Genomic DNA, 17477 nt, shown 5'->3' with positions numbered 1-17477 from the left:
GTTTCGGGGTGTCTGTCTTGTCATTCTGACCGTCTTGTTGTTGTGAAGTCTTTTGTAGACACCCCAAAGCACACAACCTCTCTTAGTCAACCAGTTAGATGTCTTTCTTTAGAAAAATCAGGGGTGAGTAGCCGTGTTTTCTTAGGGCAGGGGGTGGGGGTGAAGGGCAGCTGCAGGCTGGGCAGGGGTGCTGGCTCCGGCACGGTCCTAGTTCTGGCTCTGTGCACTTCTGGGGGTGGGAGTTCTGCCCGCAAGAAGGCAGAGGGCAGGGACAGAGGCGGCGGAGAGGGGGAAGGTGAAGGGATTGAGGGACACGGCACGCTTGGCGGGTTGGGCTGCCCTGCAGCTGCCCCTGGCGTGGCAGTCAGGGGCACGGTTCCTTGCTGCCTCTTACCCCAACGTGGGCCCTGAGCTGTGGTCATTCCCGGAGGTCGTGCACCACCCTGAGCAGCTCTGCCCCTGCCCAGCGGAGCTCAGGGTCCAGCAGGTGTGGCAGGACTCTAGGCAGGGGTGGGGGCACCTGGGCCCTGGGCCCTGGGCCCAGCCCCGTCCTTGCCCTAGCTCCCTGACCCCCAGCCAAGTCACCTGCAGGCCACGCCCTCTGACCCCGCCTGCCTGTCCCTGGGCCTCCGGCTCTCATCTCTCGCCGGCCTCCCAAACAGGTTCCAGACGGCTGTGTTTTGTTTGAATAGTTATGAATTTATTTCAGTATTTATTAGAAAAAAATAATACATTGAACCCGTAATTTCACAGCAATACTGCTTACCTGTCAAGGCTCGGTTTTAAAAAGTGAGTGGACTTTTTCTTGCAAGTCAGTCTAAACCAAAAGATCGGGGATGTGTGGGGAGTGGCGGTGTGCAGGCGCGACAGGGACGGCGTGAGTTTGGGAGGTGCTTTGCTGAGGTCCCCTCTGAGGGCTGCAGCTGGGCCCTGTGAGGGCCTCGTCCCGGTTCCCAAACCCTGACTTGAGAGAACTTGGCCTGTGTCCGGGCTGGCGCGCATGTGGAGGGTGAGCCGCTCGGAGGGCTCTGTTGTCCTCCACGCTGGCAGGGACCCTGGGGGCCTGGGCGCTGCAGCGCAGGAGGCAGCGCTGACCTGAGCTTTGCCTGCGCAAAGCCCTTCCCCTTAGAGCCGAGGCATGAGGGGCGGGGAAGGGTCTCCAGGCCCACTTTACTGCTGAGGAGAACTGCTGAGGAGACCGAGGCCAGCGGGATTCCTCAGGGCTCTGGTGGCAGAGGCTGGGGCGCCGTGGAGGGCTGGCACCTAAATGCCCGGGCTGTGAAAACGCAACCCCAGTGGGTCAAAGGTGGGCAGATTTGCAGGGTCCAGCCAGGCCCAGCCCGCTGGTGGCACCATGGGGTTGGCCAGCTTGGCGGGCAGGCAGGATTGGCTCCTGAGCCCCCCCGAGTACCCCCTTCTCACCCAAGAGCGGTGATGCCGGCAAGTGCTGGCTCAGGCCAGGCCCGGGAGGGCTCCCATTGCGCCCCCTCCCACTCATGGGCGGGTGACCCTGTGAGGCGGCCGGGCCCAAGTCTAGCACTGCCGCCTGCTCCAGAGCGCCTTGGCCCTGCCCCCCTTTCCCCGTTGACTGTTTTATCGCAGGCAGAGACCCTTGTCCGTGGAAGAAGGGGGTGCGGGCAGGCCTGTCGGCGTCTCGCTGGCCGCAGCGTTGGCCGCTGGGAGGGAGACAGACACACGTTTCGCGAGGCAGCGTGCAGCTGGAGGGCATGCGTGTTGGGGTGTTCTAGGTGAGGGGACACGCGTGAGCAGAGGCTTGTGGGCCAGACAGTAGGTGCACCTAGGAGGTGGGAACGGCCGGCTGTTGAGGCAGAGAAGCTTTGCCTGGGGGAGTTGAGGGAGATGAGGCTCGTTCCCAGAGGGCCCCAAATGCTGATCCCAGGCACTCGGCCTTGTTCCTGTGGGCCAAGGGGCGGGGAACCAGGGAAGCTGAGACTTGCTGGCGAGGACAAGCTGAAATGGAAAGGTTGGGCGAATGGCCCTTCCTGCCTCCTGAACCCTGCGGCCCGGGGCCACGGGCTCAGGCCATGCCTGCCCATCGCAAAAGCACAGACCTCCCCTAAGCCACGTGGGCCGGGAGAGTGGGGATCCAGCTGCCAGACACCTCAGGCCGTCTGTCTGCCCGGCTCTGCAGGGTGATGGCTGGCAGGCGCCACGGCATCTGCACGGAGGGACCCAAGGCCAGACTGGGGCCATGGCCTACCCTGGCCAAACCCACTTCTCCTCCGTGCCCTCCCTTCTGCACCGGGCAGCCCCTCAGAGGAGGACGAAGCGTGTGCAGTCCCCACCTGTCTGCCTGTCTTCCCCCCAAACCCTCCCCTTGGAGCCCTCTGCCTCCAGGGCCACCTCCAGCCCCCTTTGCTGCGTTGTGTAAGGGCTCGGGGTCTTAGAAGCTGCTCTTTAGCCCAGATACACATACTCTTTTTGTCTTTGTGCAATAATCAGTGTCCCTGGCAGAGCCGGGCGAGCTGGGGCCTGGGAAGAGGCAGAGGCTACCTCCTCCAGGAAGCCCTCGGCCTGCCCGGCCGCCATGACTATAGCACCCCCGGTCACTGTACAGTTTCTATGGTGTGAATGAACTTACCCCTAGTTGCTGACGGCGCTGGTACCTGCCGGCCCAGACGGGCTGGGTGTAGAGAAACCAGGCGGCAGCCGCCACCAGTGTTGTTTTGAATAAAAACCCAGAAGCCTATTTAAGAACGTCTCTGTGTGTCTCTGCTGTGCCTTTCCCAGTGGGCGGGTGTCAAGCTGGGGCTTCTCCTGGATGGTGGGGGGTGTGTGGGGTGGGGAGCAGAGCTCAGTAGGCCCAGTCCCTGGCCCTGCCTGCAGGGTTCGTCACTGTCCTCTCCTGCGTGTATCTATCCTTCTCTCCTGTTTCTCCCGCCCCACCCGTCCAGTGAGTGCCCGACATCGACAGCTGTCTTGGCCTGGAGCACTGAACCCCAAAGCTGGACAGTCCTGTGAGGGCACGCTGTGGCCCCTTGCCAGCCCCCACCCCACCGGTGTCCCCCGCCAGCCAACGGATTTGAGCAGGGACCCCCAGTGCTGCGAGCAGTCCTACCTATGGTCAGGTCTCAGCTCGAATATCGCCTCCTCCGGAAGCCTTCCAGGCTGCCCCATGGCTTGGGCAGGTGTCCCTTCGTCCCACAGCTCCCACTTCTCCCTCCAGACCAGCCCTCCCTCCCCACACCCTCTGTTTTCCAACTGAGTGCCCCGTCAGACCGTGCTGGCCGGAGGACAGTGACCATGTCCACTCCTCCCGGCCCGGAGCCTCAGCAAATGTCAGCTACTGGCTGTGTTTTGGAAGCAGAAGGGATTTCAAAGACAGTCAGCCCTGCTCTCATTCTCCACGTGAGGAAGCAGGCCTGGACAGGCAGCACGTGCGGTCTGGGCTGCACAGCGAGGCAGAGGCGGGAGCGACCCGCACGGCACCGCCACCTCAGGCCCACTGTCCTCCACGGCGGCCCCCGGGGAGCAGAGCCCTGATGTGTTTTCCTCTCTCACCCATTAATAACGGGATTAAAAGCAAGTTGCTGCCTAGGAGAGAGACAGGCTTTAAAAAACATTTTAAGAGAATGAAAAACTTCAGCCATCAGCACTTTTTATTTAGATTTGAATTCATGAATTTTAACCAAATAAACAGAGGCATGTTAGGTATTAATGTATGTACGATTATGCAAAACCACTATTATGGCTGTAATGAAAATTATATTTTGACAGTGGTGGAGTTCCAGGAGGGAGGCATCCTCTGGTTTCTAGTGCTGTGACCTGGGATTGCCGTTGCCATGGTAACATGGCTGCCATGGGAATCTGTGGCCGGGAGGCTGGTCCTGTGGGGAGGGCGGGGACCGGGCCAGGCTGGCTGTATGGACCTGCAGGCCCATGTCTGGGCTGGGCCAGCGGCATCTGGGTCCCCTGGGCAGAGGCCAGCCTGAGCCTTGGAGGAGAGGGGACCGGTCCCAGCGAGAGGAGCTGGGTGGGCAGAAATAGCCAGTGCACAGTGTCCCCGCTCAGCCACACTGTCCCCTGCTCTCCGCTGGACTGCCGCTCCAGGGAGGCACTCTGCCATCTTCATAGTAAACATCAGTAGAGCACCTACTGGGTGCCGGGCCTGTGGTAGGTGCTGGGGACATGGCAGGGAAAGGTCCCTGCGTTCCTGGAGTCCGCATCTCAGAGCAAGAGGGAGAGAGTAGACAAAAAGCAAACAGACATGCGCTGGGCCATTTCCGAGCCTGCCAGTGTGATGAAGGTAACAGAGCAGGTAAAGTGACCTGGGTGGTCCAGGGAGGCCTGGCTGGGGAGACCTGAGGACCAGAGGGGAGAGCCCTGCAGAGGCAGTGGTGACCTCTTTCCAGATAAGGGACAGGAGGCTCAGAGAACAGGAGCCAGATAAGATATGGACGCAAGTTACATTTGAATTTCAGATAAATCATGAATAATTTTTTAGCGTTAAGTAGGTCTCATGCAGTATTTGGGACACACTTACACTAAAACATTATTTGTTGCTTACATACGAGATTCATATTTAACTGGGTGTCCTGTATTCTTCTCTGCTAAATCAGCAAGGCTGTCGGAGAGGGGAGGGGACTTGTCCAGGCTGTGAGTGGCAGGGAGGGGCCACATTCTGCCCATTCACCCGACACCCCTGCCTGGGTCCCCCTGGGAGACTGCTGGAAGGTCTCCCACCCGCCTTGCCCCTGCAACGCCTTCTCATTCTGAGCCTTGGGGTGGGGGGATCCAGGTGAGACGCCATCTGATCCGTCTCACCGTTCAGTGGCTCCCAGGACCTGCACCGAGCCCTGTGGGCCCTGCGTGTGCCTGTCCTCACCCACTGTCCAGTGTGACTGCACAGACTGGCCACACCGACCTGCTCTGTCCTCCCTCCCCGGCCTCTTCCTTTCTCAGCCTTCGAGCCCCCACTCAGGCGTCACTGTCTCCAGAAACTTCCCTGCAAGTCTGGGTGGTCCCCGCTTCCGATGACTCTCTGCTCCTCACTTTAAAAAAATCAGCCATATTTTTCTTTGTCGTGATAAAATACACATGATGTGAAATTTACCATCTTAACTATTGCGAAGTGTACAGATCAGCAGTATATTAAGTGCATTCATAATGTGCAACCGTCACCACCATCCACCTGCAGAACTTTTGTACCATCCCAGACTGAAACTGCACTCAATAAACACTCTCCGTTCTCTGGCCCCTGGCAGCCACCGCCCCGCTTTGTGTCTCTCTGCATTTAGCTGCTCTAGGTGCCTACCCCACGGGAGTGGAACCACACAGTATGTGTTCTTCTGTGACTGGCTGATTTCACTTAACATAATGTTGTCCGGGTTCATCCGGGTTGCAGCAGATGTCAGAATTCTTCCTTCTTTACGGCTGCATAATATTTCGTTGCGTGTCTAGACCACACTGTGTGATTCACTTTGTTGCTTCCACCTGTCAGCTATTGTGAAAAGTGCTGCTGTGAACACGGGTGTACAAATGTCTCTTCGAGTCCCACTGTCACTTTAGGGTGCGTCCCCAGCAGTGGGATTGCCGGGTCCCATGGTGAGCCACGGCGTTAATGTTTGTGGGACCCGCCGTGCTGTCTCCATGACTGTCCCACATTCCCACCGCAGCAACTCACTTGTATTTGAGCCTAAATTGGGACTTGGAAATATTATATATAGATATTTTTTGCCTCCTGTATGTTTCTCTTTCCATTTTCCCTCCTCTCTTTTTAGCCCACTTTTGCCTGCTTGCCTCAGGGGACATCTGTGACTTGCGGTGTGTAGTCCTCAAGACTTCCTGACGTTTATCTCCAAAAGCCCAGAGGGGAACTTGGAGGGTTTGTAGAGAAGAGAGGAGAGGGCTCACAGCAAGGAGGAGGAGAGAGGGGCTGGTTCGGACCCCAAAGGGAGTGGCCGTGGAGAGCCTTGGCCTGGCCAAAGTCCCCAGGGCCATGCGTGGTCTGGAAGAAGGCAAAGCCGCCAGTCCAGGCAGGCTCACGTCCTTGGCCGCAGGGCTCACAGGCAGGACGTTTGCCTCCAATGTGGGGACAATGTGTGAGGAAGCGAAGCTCCAGGGATTCGGCCTCCAGGAATGACCAAGCTGATTTGTAGGGAGCAGAGAAGCGGCATTTGGGCTTCTCTGAGTCTGTGGGCTGAGCACTGTCCCGCCATGTGGGGGGCTCGCCGTGCCCTCCCCTAGCTGGCCACAGGCAGCTCCCGCCGCCTGCTCATGGCCGGGGTCTCCTTAGCTTCAGGGCCCTGTGAGCAGAGGGTTCACAGCGGTGGGTCGCTGCCTCCTGAAACCCGTGCCCTCGCATAATCCCCTCCCTGCGTATGCCGGCCCTGGTCACTTCCTTCCAGTGACAGAATGTGGCAAAAGTGATGGGATGCCACTTCTGAGAGGAGGTGCCAGAAGACCACTCCCATCCTGCCCTCTCTTGCTGTCACTTGCTCTGGAGGAAACCAGCTGCCACTCGGTGCGCCGCCCCGTGGAGAAGGCCACGGGACAAGGAGCCAAAGAGGCCTCCCTCCGGCCAACGTCTAGCAAGGAACTGAGGCCCTCCGTCCAAGAGCCCTCGAGGGACTGAATCCTGCCCACAGCCCCTTGAGGGAGCTTGGAAGCAAAGCTCTGGCAGGTGAGCCTCGAGGGGACACTGCAGCCTCGGCCAATGCCAGAGGGGCCACAGGGGCCAGAGGAGGCCTGCAGGGCCGGGTGTGCCTGGGCTGGGGGCCCTGTGTCAGCCTGGGGGAGGCTCAGAGAGGGAAGCGACCCGCCAGGGCCCCCTCGGTCAGGAGCAGCACCAGGACTAGCCCTGATCAGCCAAATCCAAGTCCGAGCTCTTTCTGGCTGGATCCACAGGTTTTAAGGAGGACGTAAGTGAAAATAAACTGCCCTTCCCAGACGTCTGCGGGCTTCTGGGCCCTCTTAACAGATGATTAATGGCCTGGCCGAGCTCACAGCCTCCCGCTGCTGTCTGATCCTAAAACCCGGAGGTGCTACTCTGAAACCGGGAGGCACAGAGGAGGAGCAGCTTCTCTCCACCCTGCGGTGCAGTGACCAAAATAGAGCCCCATCGAGGTCAGAGGGTTGGTCCAGGCTTCAGGACAGGGGAGGCTGACAGGGAGGCGGTGGGCCATGTCCAGTTCCCCGGGGCCTTTGCCATCGCCATGTGCCACCTGGCCCCCAGCCCCCAGCACAGGTCTCCTCTTCCTGCTAGGATTTGTGTCCTGGGGCGGGAGGGGGAGGAGATGGCCTCCCGGGTCACCGTGGGCTGCGGTGCTGAGCGGCAAGACCGGCAGCTCTCAGTTTTGAGGTGGGAAGGCGGCACCAGAATCCTGCGAAGCTTCTGGGCTCTGCTCCCCTCTCCACCTAGAGCTGTGCGGAGGCCGGGCCTGGGCGGGCGCCCTGAACTTCCTGCAGAGTGGGGCTGGGGGTAGGTCGGAGCCCGGTGCAGACTTACCTGTCGTTGGAGGCTCATGCCACCCTGGGCCACACCTTTCCCGGTGCCACGTGCACTCTGGGGCTGTCCCCATCACCTCAGTTTCCACAAGGGGCCCAACTCCTGCAGACGCAGGAGCTCCCGAGCCCCCTGAGCCTCGGGGGTCAGCCTGCCCTGCTCCGGGCGCTTCCCCTTATCAGGACGCTGCTCCCGTCCTGGGACTGCTCTCATCCCCTCGTCGAAGCCACATCACCCCTGATACCGTCACACTGGCAGTTTGTGCTTCAGCATGCAAATCTGGGGGACACAGACGCTCAGTTCATAACAGACTGAACATGAACTCCTGAAAGACAGGACTGTGGCCTCAGTGTCTGGGGCACAGGAGGCCCTCAAAGGACTGTGGCCTGGCTGAGGAGGCCGGGCAGCAGGCAGGGGAGCGCGCTGGGCTCTCCGGGGACATGGCCCACACAGACGCGCACACACACACGCACACACGTATATACACACACACATACACACACATATACATATACGCACATATGCACACATATACACAGATATGTACACATATGCACACATACATTTACACACATACACACATATACACACACATACACACACATATACACACATGGCTGACCCTCGAACAACACGGGGGCAGGGGCACTTACCTCCCCATGCAGTCAAAAATCCACGTGTAACTTTTGACTCCTAATAAACTTAACTACTAATATGACAAGGAAGCATTACTGATAACCCAACAGTCAATTTTCACGTGTTTTGTGTGATATATGTATTATATACTGTATTCTTACAATGAAGTAAGCTAGAGAAAGGAAAATGTTATTGGGAAAATCACAAGGAAGAGAAAATATATTTACTATCTAGCAAGTGGCAGTGGGTCGTCACCCTCCTTGTCTGCAGTGAGTAGGCTGAGGGGAGGGGGAGGGGAGGAGGGGTTGGTCTTGCTGCCCCAGGGATGGGGGAGGCGGAAGGAAATCTGAGTAGACGTTGCCAGCACAGTTCAAACCCATGTTGTTCAAGGGTCAGCCGTGTGTATATAAAAGGCGGGGCTCATGCGGTCGAGGGGCTGACAAGTCCAAAATCTGCAGGTCAGGGAAGGTTGGAAATTCAGGCAGGATTTTTATGGCACAGTCTTGAGGCAGAATTCAATATCTTCTGAAAGCCTTGGTTTTCACTCTTAAGGCCTCCAGCTGACTGGAGGAGGCGCGGAACGCAGCCATCTGATTGCAGGTGCTAATCATAACCACAAAATACCTTCCCAGAAACACCTAGACTAGCGTTTGACCAAACACCTGGGCACTGCAGCCCAGCCAGTGTGCCACATAAATCACCTGGCACAACTGGGCTCAAACCCGCTCCTACCCTTGCCAGCGGTGGCCCGTCTACTCCAAGAGTCTTGGCAGCAGCGGGCTGGTGGCACTTCTCTCACTCAGCTGCTGAGAGGAGCAGAGAAGGACACGTGTGTTGGGTTCCTGGGGGGCCCGGACACCTGTCCTTTGGCCTGCCATGTCACTGCAGACCCTGCGCTGGCAATGTTGCCACTGCAAGAAGCCAGTCCTGGGAGAAGAAACTCTCTGCAGTGAGCAGAGGTTTGGTGGCCTCTTGATGACACGTTTGCACAGGGGGTGGCCTGAGGACTCCAGCGACTGCCTGACAAGGCCTCATTAGGGCTGCAGAGATGAGGTTTTCTAGCACAGGGCAGGCCTCGAAGTCCCACCACCTCTGGAGCGTGTCCAGTCTCCTGCCAGGTGAGACCGGGCTGCCCTCTGCAGTCCTGTCTGCTCCAGCGTGGGGCAAGTCTGCCTGGTGCTCCATCTTCAGTGCTCTGGACCACGTGGTTCCCGTGCCGGGCACAGCCCCTCCCAGACCCTGGAACCTCAGCCTAAATGTGCTGTCGCCTAAGAAACCACAGCCCCATCCTCCAACCTGCGGCAGCCATCACCCTCTTGTCCTGGGGCTGCCTGTGTGTGCACGTGTGTCCCCAGCCACTCAGGAAGAGCAGGGCCACGACCGAGTTGTCTGGAGACCCGGTGGCCAGCACAGGGCCTGGCCCAGAGATACAATCGGCAGGAAGGGAAGGGGAACCTTTCTCAGCACCGTCTTCCCGTCTGTGATGTCAGTGAGCCAGGCCAGACACCTTTGACATCCCTAAGCCTTGTGAAGACTCTGTGCGTAACGCTAATCTGTGGGATCGTTGTAAGTGAGACTTTAATTCTGGCAAAATTGTGGCCCGTGTGCGGGTGAGTGGCGCCAGCTGCTGTAGCAGATCCACTCCTAAGTCCCAGTGGTTTCTCCTGCTCATCTGACGTCTGAATTGGTGGGTGGCTCTGTCATAAGCAGGGATTAGGGACCCAGGCACATCAATCTGTGGCTCCACTCCTCACCCTAAGGCTTCCAAGGTCACTGGAGAAAGGGAAGTGCACAGAGGATCGTATGGGAGGTGCCCACCACCCGACCCCGTCCCGCCGAACAGAACGCAGACAGGTGGCCACGCTCAGCCGCAGGGGAGGCTCAAACCGTGGTCCAGCTGTGAGCCCCAAAGGAAGAAGAAATCACTGGGTGAGCAGTAAGACCTGTTCTGCTACAGCCAGACCTTCCTGGGGGCGGAGGGAAGGGTCTTCTGCTACAAAACACCTAAAAAGCAAGATAAGTTACCATAAACTTCTTTATTTTATGCATAGATAAATTTTCAAGGAAATAAGGAAAATTTCTGGGAGCCAGAAATGAAGAGGGAGCTGACACCAGGACAGGAAGCAGATGCCCCGAGGCATGTGCCCATAACGGGAACCTAGTACCTCAGGATTTAATGCTCTACCGGGAGAAGGGGACACTGTCTAGACTGAGCTCACAGGAGGCTGGGAGTGGGAAGTGAGACCCTTTCTCAAGCTGGGACCCTAGAGGCTGTACCTGCAATGCAAGGGTGGGTTATAAAAAATACAACCTTCTAGCAAAGAACGATGAGAAGGACAGTCATTTGTCCTGGCCTTGACAATAAATGAGGATAGAAGGATTCCTTCCTGAGAATGTATCAATTTAGGATTTTCATTGGGGATTGGGTTCAAATTTATAAGCTGCATGGTCCAGAAACCCCAAGCCAAGAAATTGACCGAAAGTGGTTGGTGGACCTGGGCACACAGCCAGAGCCCCCACCCAGGTCCGCCGGGGTCCCGCAGATCAGGCTCAGTCTCAAACCGCAAAACACAGGTGAAAACACTCCATGACGGGTCGGGGCAGCGGAAGCCATCCGTGCGAAACTAGATCAAAAGGTGTTTGAATCATCAGAAATAGAGTAAAAATAAGTTTAAAAAATTTAAAGAAATAAAAAATTGAGGACATGGACGAGAAAAAACAGAGTAGAAAAGTGATCAGAGAGAGAAGAAAAAAAGCCAGATAGAACTTCTGGAAGTGAAAAATGTAATAACTAAGGCGAGAAACTCAGGGCTGGGCTGCACCGCAGAGACCCGGTTGAGGAGGAGTCTCGGAGCAGAGGGTGCACCGAGGCGATCAACAGGCCGTGTAACGGGACAGGGAGAAAAGACACCAAAAGTTCACAACAGAGGCCGAGGGGAAGGCAGAGTCGGAAGAAGGATGCACGTCTACCTGGAGAATGAGAAGGGGCTGAGAGTCGTTATTCACAGAGATAATGGTGGAGGATTTTCCAGAATTGTTAAAAAAAAAAAGACTTGAATTTCGGTTCAGGCAGCACAATAAAGCCCAAGGAAGGCATTCAAAAAATTCCACACTCGGGGCCGGGCGCGGTGGCTCACGCCTGTAATCCTAGCACTCTGGAGGGCCAAGGCGGGCGGATTGTTTGAGCTCAGGAGCTCGAGACCAGCCTGAGCAAGAGCGAGACTCCGCCTCTACTAAAAATTAGAAAGAAATTAATTGGACAACTAAAAACGTATAGAAAAAATTAGCCGGGCATGGTGGCGCATGCCTGTAGTCCCAGCTACTCGGGAGGCTGAGGCAGGAGGATCCCTTGAGCCCAGGAGTTTGAGGTTGCTGTGAGCTAAGATGATGCCACGGCACTCTAGCCCGGGCAACAGAGTGAGACTCTGTCTCAAAAAAAAAAAAATTCCACACTCGAACCCGTCACAGTGATGCGGAACGGCAGAGAGGAGGTTTTACAGGAAGTCAGAGAGCAGAGACAGGCTACCTGCAGGTGGCTGTTGGACTGAAACTTCTCGACGGTAATAACTGAGGCCAGAAGCCTGGAAAACAATGTCATCAAACACTGGTGTCAACAAATAAAATAGCCATCCACCAGCATCTGTACAACTGAATACAGCAAAAATATCTTTCAAGAACAAGATGAAGACATCTTCAGACAAAGCCCAAGTGAGCGTAGAGCCTCATTGGAGCCGTTTCTGAAGGAAAATAATTCCAGAAGGAAGGTCAACAGGCAGGACCGGGGGAGCAAAGAAATGGCTAAATGAGCTGGAAAATCTGTTAATAAATACACATTCACTTTGTAGAACAATTATATTAATAATAACGTCTCATTTGGGGAGATAAAACAGACCAAATGTCCACCATGATGCTAGTATTTCCCGTGATGATTATCTTGATGTTTTTTGGAGAAACACTAAATATCAAAATCTTTTAGGAATGTTTTCTGCTTTGCTGATGCCCCAAGTACGTGCGTCGTCAATCTACAGGATGATGGAGCATCTTGACTGGAGCCCAGAAGTTAAGCCTCTGTCTCCCACCAAGAAGGCACACACACACACACACACACACACACACGCACGCACACACACGTGCATGCATGCACCTTTCCTCTTCTCCCCCACTCTGGCCAAAGGTTTGCTCAGCGTTTTAGCAGGAGCCCACCGTGTGCCAGGCCTGGTGCTGGACTCTGGTCTGTCCGACCACCCTTTGCCCTGGACGGCAGGGGAGCTATCGTCCACCCCTGCAGACCCCTCCGGCCCTGCTGCACTCTCCATGCCCACGGGAGGCCACGTCCTCCCTCCCACTAAAGCTGTCAGTTGCCTGGCAGGGGGATTAAGTGGAACACCACGGGCAATTGATCCCAACACACTTAAGACGTGCCCGTTCCAGGAGAAGGCCCCGCTGACAGGAAAGGTGGCTGCCGAGCCTGCTGGGGGGATCCAGCCAGAGCAGCTGGGAGCCCCCGGCCATCCCGGGGAGAGGGACAGTGCTGGGTGTGTTGGGGGCCTGGCTGCCCCCTCCAGGAGGGAGCTGCGGTCCTGGGGCTGCCCGAGAGGTGCCCAGAGCATTCAGGAGCTGGGAGGGGTCGGCACCTGGGGGTGCCTATGGGGCTGATTTTCAAGGCCAGATTAAGAAGACTGATGGCCTGTCGCTTAGCCAAGAAATGAGTCCCGCTGCAAACCTGCGAAGGGCAGGCAGGCGTGGGCAGGAGACGCTTTGTGAAGAGCGGTTCAGGGGAGTCATGAGGACTAGCGGGTCGACGCGGAGCAAGGTTCGGGGAATCCGCCTTGGCTGTGAAGGCTGTCGGGGCTGGAAGGCTGCTGGCTGCAATCACGGGGCACCTGACTGGACCAGGCGTGGGTGGCACGGACGAGGCGGAATCGATTCGGCCCAAGACCATTGTCTGCAGCTGAAATGGGCTGTGCCGTTGCCGCCCAGCCTGCGGTGGGTCAGGGCCAGCGGCGTCCCCACCTGAGGGTGCACCTGTAGGCTGCCCCGGCCCAGGAGCAGCCAGGAGGGGCGACGACTGTCAAAGGAGGAAAGCTGCCGGTGCAGCTATGGCCCTTGCTCTCCTGGGTGACCTTCCTTGGCCTTGAGCCTGTGCCAGGCCCCCATGTCACAGGGGCCACCTTCCGGCCATAGATGCACAGCAGGGCGGGGTACACACACTGGCTTTCTGCCTGGGATTCCTGAAGCAAATTCTGGTTCTGCTCAGGACCCCCAAAGCAAACGACAAGAGGGGATCTGTTTCCTGCCTGCTGAGTGACCTACGGGGAAAGCACCGGAAGGGCAGGAAGGTGACCTCACCACTGTGCTCACGGGAGCAGCTGGGAGCTCCCTGAGCCGCATCCGGAGCTGAGGAGCTGCAGTCACACTGGGAGGCTGCTGCGTCCTGACTCCTCTACACTGCCATGCGTGGGTGATTTGAACTTTCCTAAACTAATGACCAGGCTGCACGGAAACTGGTGTTCTCCCAGGCTGTGGATGCCACTCCCGCGCAGGGCCCCAGCCATCATGACCACGCGAGCTTCCTCACTGGAGGAAGCAGCCCCCTGACTCAGCACCCAGCCCAGGGTGGGGGCACAGGCTGTGCTGCCTGCGGTGCCCTTCCTGGAGGCGTGGGAGCCCGAGGAGCAGTGTGGGCTGCAGGACCTGGCCTTGGGGACAGCTCTGTGCAGCACAGCTCTTCTGAGCACCTGCTTTGGCCTCACGACACCCTGGGAGGCAGGCGGTGGCTCTCCGCATTTTGCAGGTGAGAAGGCAGATAGCAGGAGAGGAGAGGTGAAGCGCCTTGCCCAAGGCCACGCAATTGTTCGTGGGTTTGAGCCCAGGTTTATCTGCTCCCGGGCTCATGCTCTTACCCGCACCCTCCTGCCACGCCCCACACCTGTGCAGTGTGGGCGGACGGCTGTAGGAATAGTGGTGAGATGGCCACAGGGGCGTGTGCAGACCCTGCCTGGAGTCAGGCAGGCCTGGGTTGGCATCTTGCTCTGCTGTCAGTAAATTCCGTGACTTTGAAAGAATTGCATCACTGTGCCCAGCCTCTCCCAGAAAAAGGGGGCGGGACCTGCGGTGGGAGAGGTCCAGGGAGCTAACGTATAAAACTAAGGTCCAGCTTGGCCCTTAGGATATTCTTTTATATGTCCCCTGCCTTCTGAAGACCAGCTCGTGCCATTTCCCCAGGTCCCGCTGAGGCCCCTGGGCTGCAGGACAGGGCCGATGTCCCCTCACTCAAACGGCTCTCCTAGGGCGGGCCCTGCGCCCTCAGGCTGCAGCAACGGCTCTGGTCTGTCTCCTCGGACAGTCTGTTCTGCCATCCTGGGCCTGATGGTCCGGGAGGTCCTGCAGCCACCCTGTGCCCCGCCCCACCTTCCTCGTGCTGTACGTCATGGCAGCCCTGCTGTGGCGTCTGTGCCTTTCCTCCTGGCAGAGAGCAGCCTCGGGAACACACGCTCTTCCTTTGTGGGGTGTTTATTCCCCCGTGAAACGTGGTGCTTGGCAGACGGGGGGGTGCGAGGCGGCAAAGTGCTGGCTCAGCCCTGGGTTCCCGGGGTTCCAGCAGTGGCTTCGCTCCTGCGGCCCCACACGGATCTGTATCCGGGAAGGCTCTGGGGAAAGTAACAAACAACGGGGGCGGGGGAGCCCAGCACACGCAGACAAGACTACTCATTAGTTTGAAAAGTGGACTAGCTGCTGGTCTGTAACGGAGGACGTGGATCACGCCCTGATTAAGTCGGCTGGCACTTGGAGGTGGCCCGACCTCCACAGAGGTCCCAGAATCACCCAGTGTCAAACCCTAAGAGGCGCCGCCTAGTGTGGGGCTTTACAATTCCTCATCAGCCTCACCCATCGAAGCCCAGGCCTGGCCTTCCCAAAGCAGACAGGGAAGGAGGGGAGGGCACCGGTCGGAGGGGCCGTGTCTGCTCCAGGCCTGCTGTGTTGGGCCCGTGACTTTGTTTCCCCGGCCTTGGCGTCTTGCTGTTGCTTGGCGATCATTGTCCTGCCTGTAGAGCGGCCCCAGGATGCTCAGTGCCAGCCCAGGCGGGCTCTCCTGGCAGCACCCTGCCCTTCTCCCTGGCGACACCCCATCCCGTCACCTGGCGAGAGGCTGGCTGCCCGGGGCTGGTGCCCAGCTGAGCCGCCTCCCACCAGTGTCTGGCTTTCCATGGTCCCTGCAGCCGGGCCACACGTCCCCTGCTCAAGCTTCCCTGCAGTTTTAGCTAGAGGTGGGGAGCGTCTCTGCAAGGTCCTGAGGAGTCGGACCACGTTAAGTGGGGTCTGCGTAACCCAGCCCGGGTGGGCAGAGCCATTTCTCAGCCCAGATACATCTTCATCCTGGAGAAAGATCTTGAAGCACCTAATAAACAAGGTACAGATGCAGTTCAGATCCTTCCGCAAGCAGCTTCTGCGGTGACACCAGCTACATAAAAATGATAAAGGCCATTTATCCTCTGTCTTTGGAACATAAAAGCAGATTCTTAGGATGTGGCCAGTAATATGTTAATGGAATTTCTGCCACCTGGAGCTGACACGCGGCGCCCTGCCTTTCAGAAGCAAGGCCTCTGGGGACAGCCTGTAGCTATCATTAGAGAAGGTTCTACATGCTCTTAAATTAATGACCAGGTTTAACAGCCGTGGGGGCCTCTCCCTCCCTTGGGCTCTGAGTGTAATGTCTTTCCTGGTCGCCTGTCGCCTGTTTCTCTGCTGCTGTCTCCATTGCCACCTGCAGGTCGGAGCCCAGCCCTGGTCTGGGACCAGCCCCGGCCTCCGGTTTCCTGAGCTTGGGCCCTGAGCCAAAGGGAACTGGGCTTCAAGCCGTGAGAACTTTGCCTCTTGAATGTCTCTGCTGCCAGGACGCTGCCCTGGTCCCCCTCACCCCCCACTGCAGCACGGAACCGCACTCAGTGTGAAGACCTCCGCCCACCAGCCTCTCACCTGTGGCGGCTCCCCGGTGCTCTCAGAGTAAGGCGCTCTCTGCCCACTCTCTCAGCCCCTCTCAAAAAGGGGTTTGGATCATAATCCCAAAAGACACAATCCTGAATGCCATAATCCTGACCCTGGAAATCCCGAAAGATCAATATCTGTAAAGATCAAAATCCCTAAATTCTAAATCCCTAAAGTCTAAAACCTCTAAAATCTAAAATCCTGAAAATCACAATCACAGGATAGTTGCATCCCGTGAGGTGGAACTATTGCCCTGCTATTGTCTTTACTTGGGAATTAAGGATGGTTCGAGGAGATGCGCATGGGTGCCAGGCTGACAAAGGGAAGATTTGTGCACTTAATTTCAGGTGTCAACTTGACTGGCTTAAGGAATGCCTAGAAACCTGGTAGCGCATTATTTTGGGTGTGTCTGTGAGGATGTTTCCAGAGAAGGCTAGCGTGTGAGTCTGAGTGGACAAGGGGGGAAGATCTGCCCCCAATGTTGACGGGCACCATCCAATTGGCTGGGGACCCGGAGACAACACAGAAGGTAAACTGATCTCTGAGAGCTGGCACAGACTTTCCCTCTGCTGCCTTGGACGTCAGCACTCCAGGCTTGCTGGCCTTCGGACCCCAGGACCTAGCCAGTGGCCGCCCCCTGCCCCCGAGTCCTGAGGCTTTCAGCCTCAGACTGAGAATTACACCATTGGCTTCCCTGGTTCTCAATGTAAAAGCATCGAAACTCTCTCAAAAATGAAGAGGAAACTCTGCCTTCGTTCATATGATGACCGCAGTTACAAATGAAGTATCCTTTTAGTGTACGTGCATTTGTGAAAGATAAAATTTGTTGAGATCTCAGCTCTTTGAGTGACTGCATATGTGGTGGTGATCCATTGTAGCTTTATTATTATTATTATTAGAGACAGAGTCTTGCTCTGTCACCCAGGATGGAATGTAGTGGCTCAATCATAGCTCACTGCAACCTTGAATTCCTGGGCTCAAGCAGAACAACGTTCCTGCCTCAGCCTCCTGAGTAGCTGGGACTACAGGCATCTGCCACCACACCCAGCTGTTTTTTTTTTTTTTAGAGACTGGGTCTCACTATGTTGCCCGGGGGCTGCTCTCCAACTCCTGGCTTTAAGCGATCCTCCCGCCTGGGCCTCCCAAAGTGCTGGGATCACAGGCGTGATCACCTGGCCCCACTGTAGTCTTTGATCAATCTCATCAAAAGACTTGTATTTTTGGTCATGGTATTTGAGATGACTGCAGTTATAAAGCTGGGTGCACAGAGTTTATATTCCCCTTTATTATCTATTTCTTTATGAATATGGTTCATTTGCTTGTAACTGTTACAAGCAATTGTTAGTATTGTGACTGCTGTTAGTACAATTGGGTGTTTATGCAAAAATAT

General features: G+C 56.8%; 1 protein-coding gene across 1 annotated transcript in view; it reads left to right on the top strand.

Moving 5' to 3' along the window:
- CACNA1I (calcium channel, voltage-dependent, T type, alpha 1I subunit) overlaps positions 1 to 4862 on the top strand; it is a 111583-nt gene extending 106721 nt beyond the window's left edge. Inside the window, exon 36 of the mRNA XM_012637977.1 lies at positions 4793 to 4862. Within this exon, the coding sequence (XP_012493431.1) occupies positions 4793 to 4862 (70 nt within the window). The remainder of the gene's footprint in view (positions 1 to 4792) is intronic.
- Positions 4863 to 17477: the final 12615 nt, after the last annotated feature.

Source organism: Propithecus coquereli, unplaced genomic scaffold (assembly GCF_000956105.1).
Source record: "Propithecus coquereli isolate 6110/MARCELLA unplaced genomic scaffold, Pcoq_1.0 Scaffold126, whole genome shotgun sequence".
Lineage (NCBI taxonomy): Eukaryota > Metazoa > Chordata > Mammalia > Primates > Indriidae > Propithecus > Propithecus coquereli.
The sequence above is the reverse complement of the archived record's forward strand: the minus strand, read 5'-3'. Positions and strand labels throughout refer to the sequence as shown.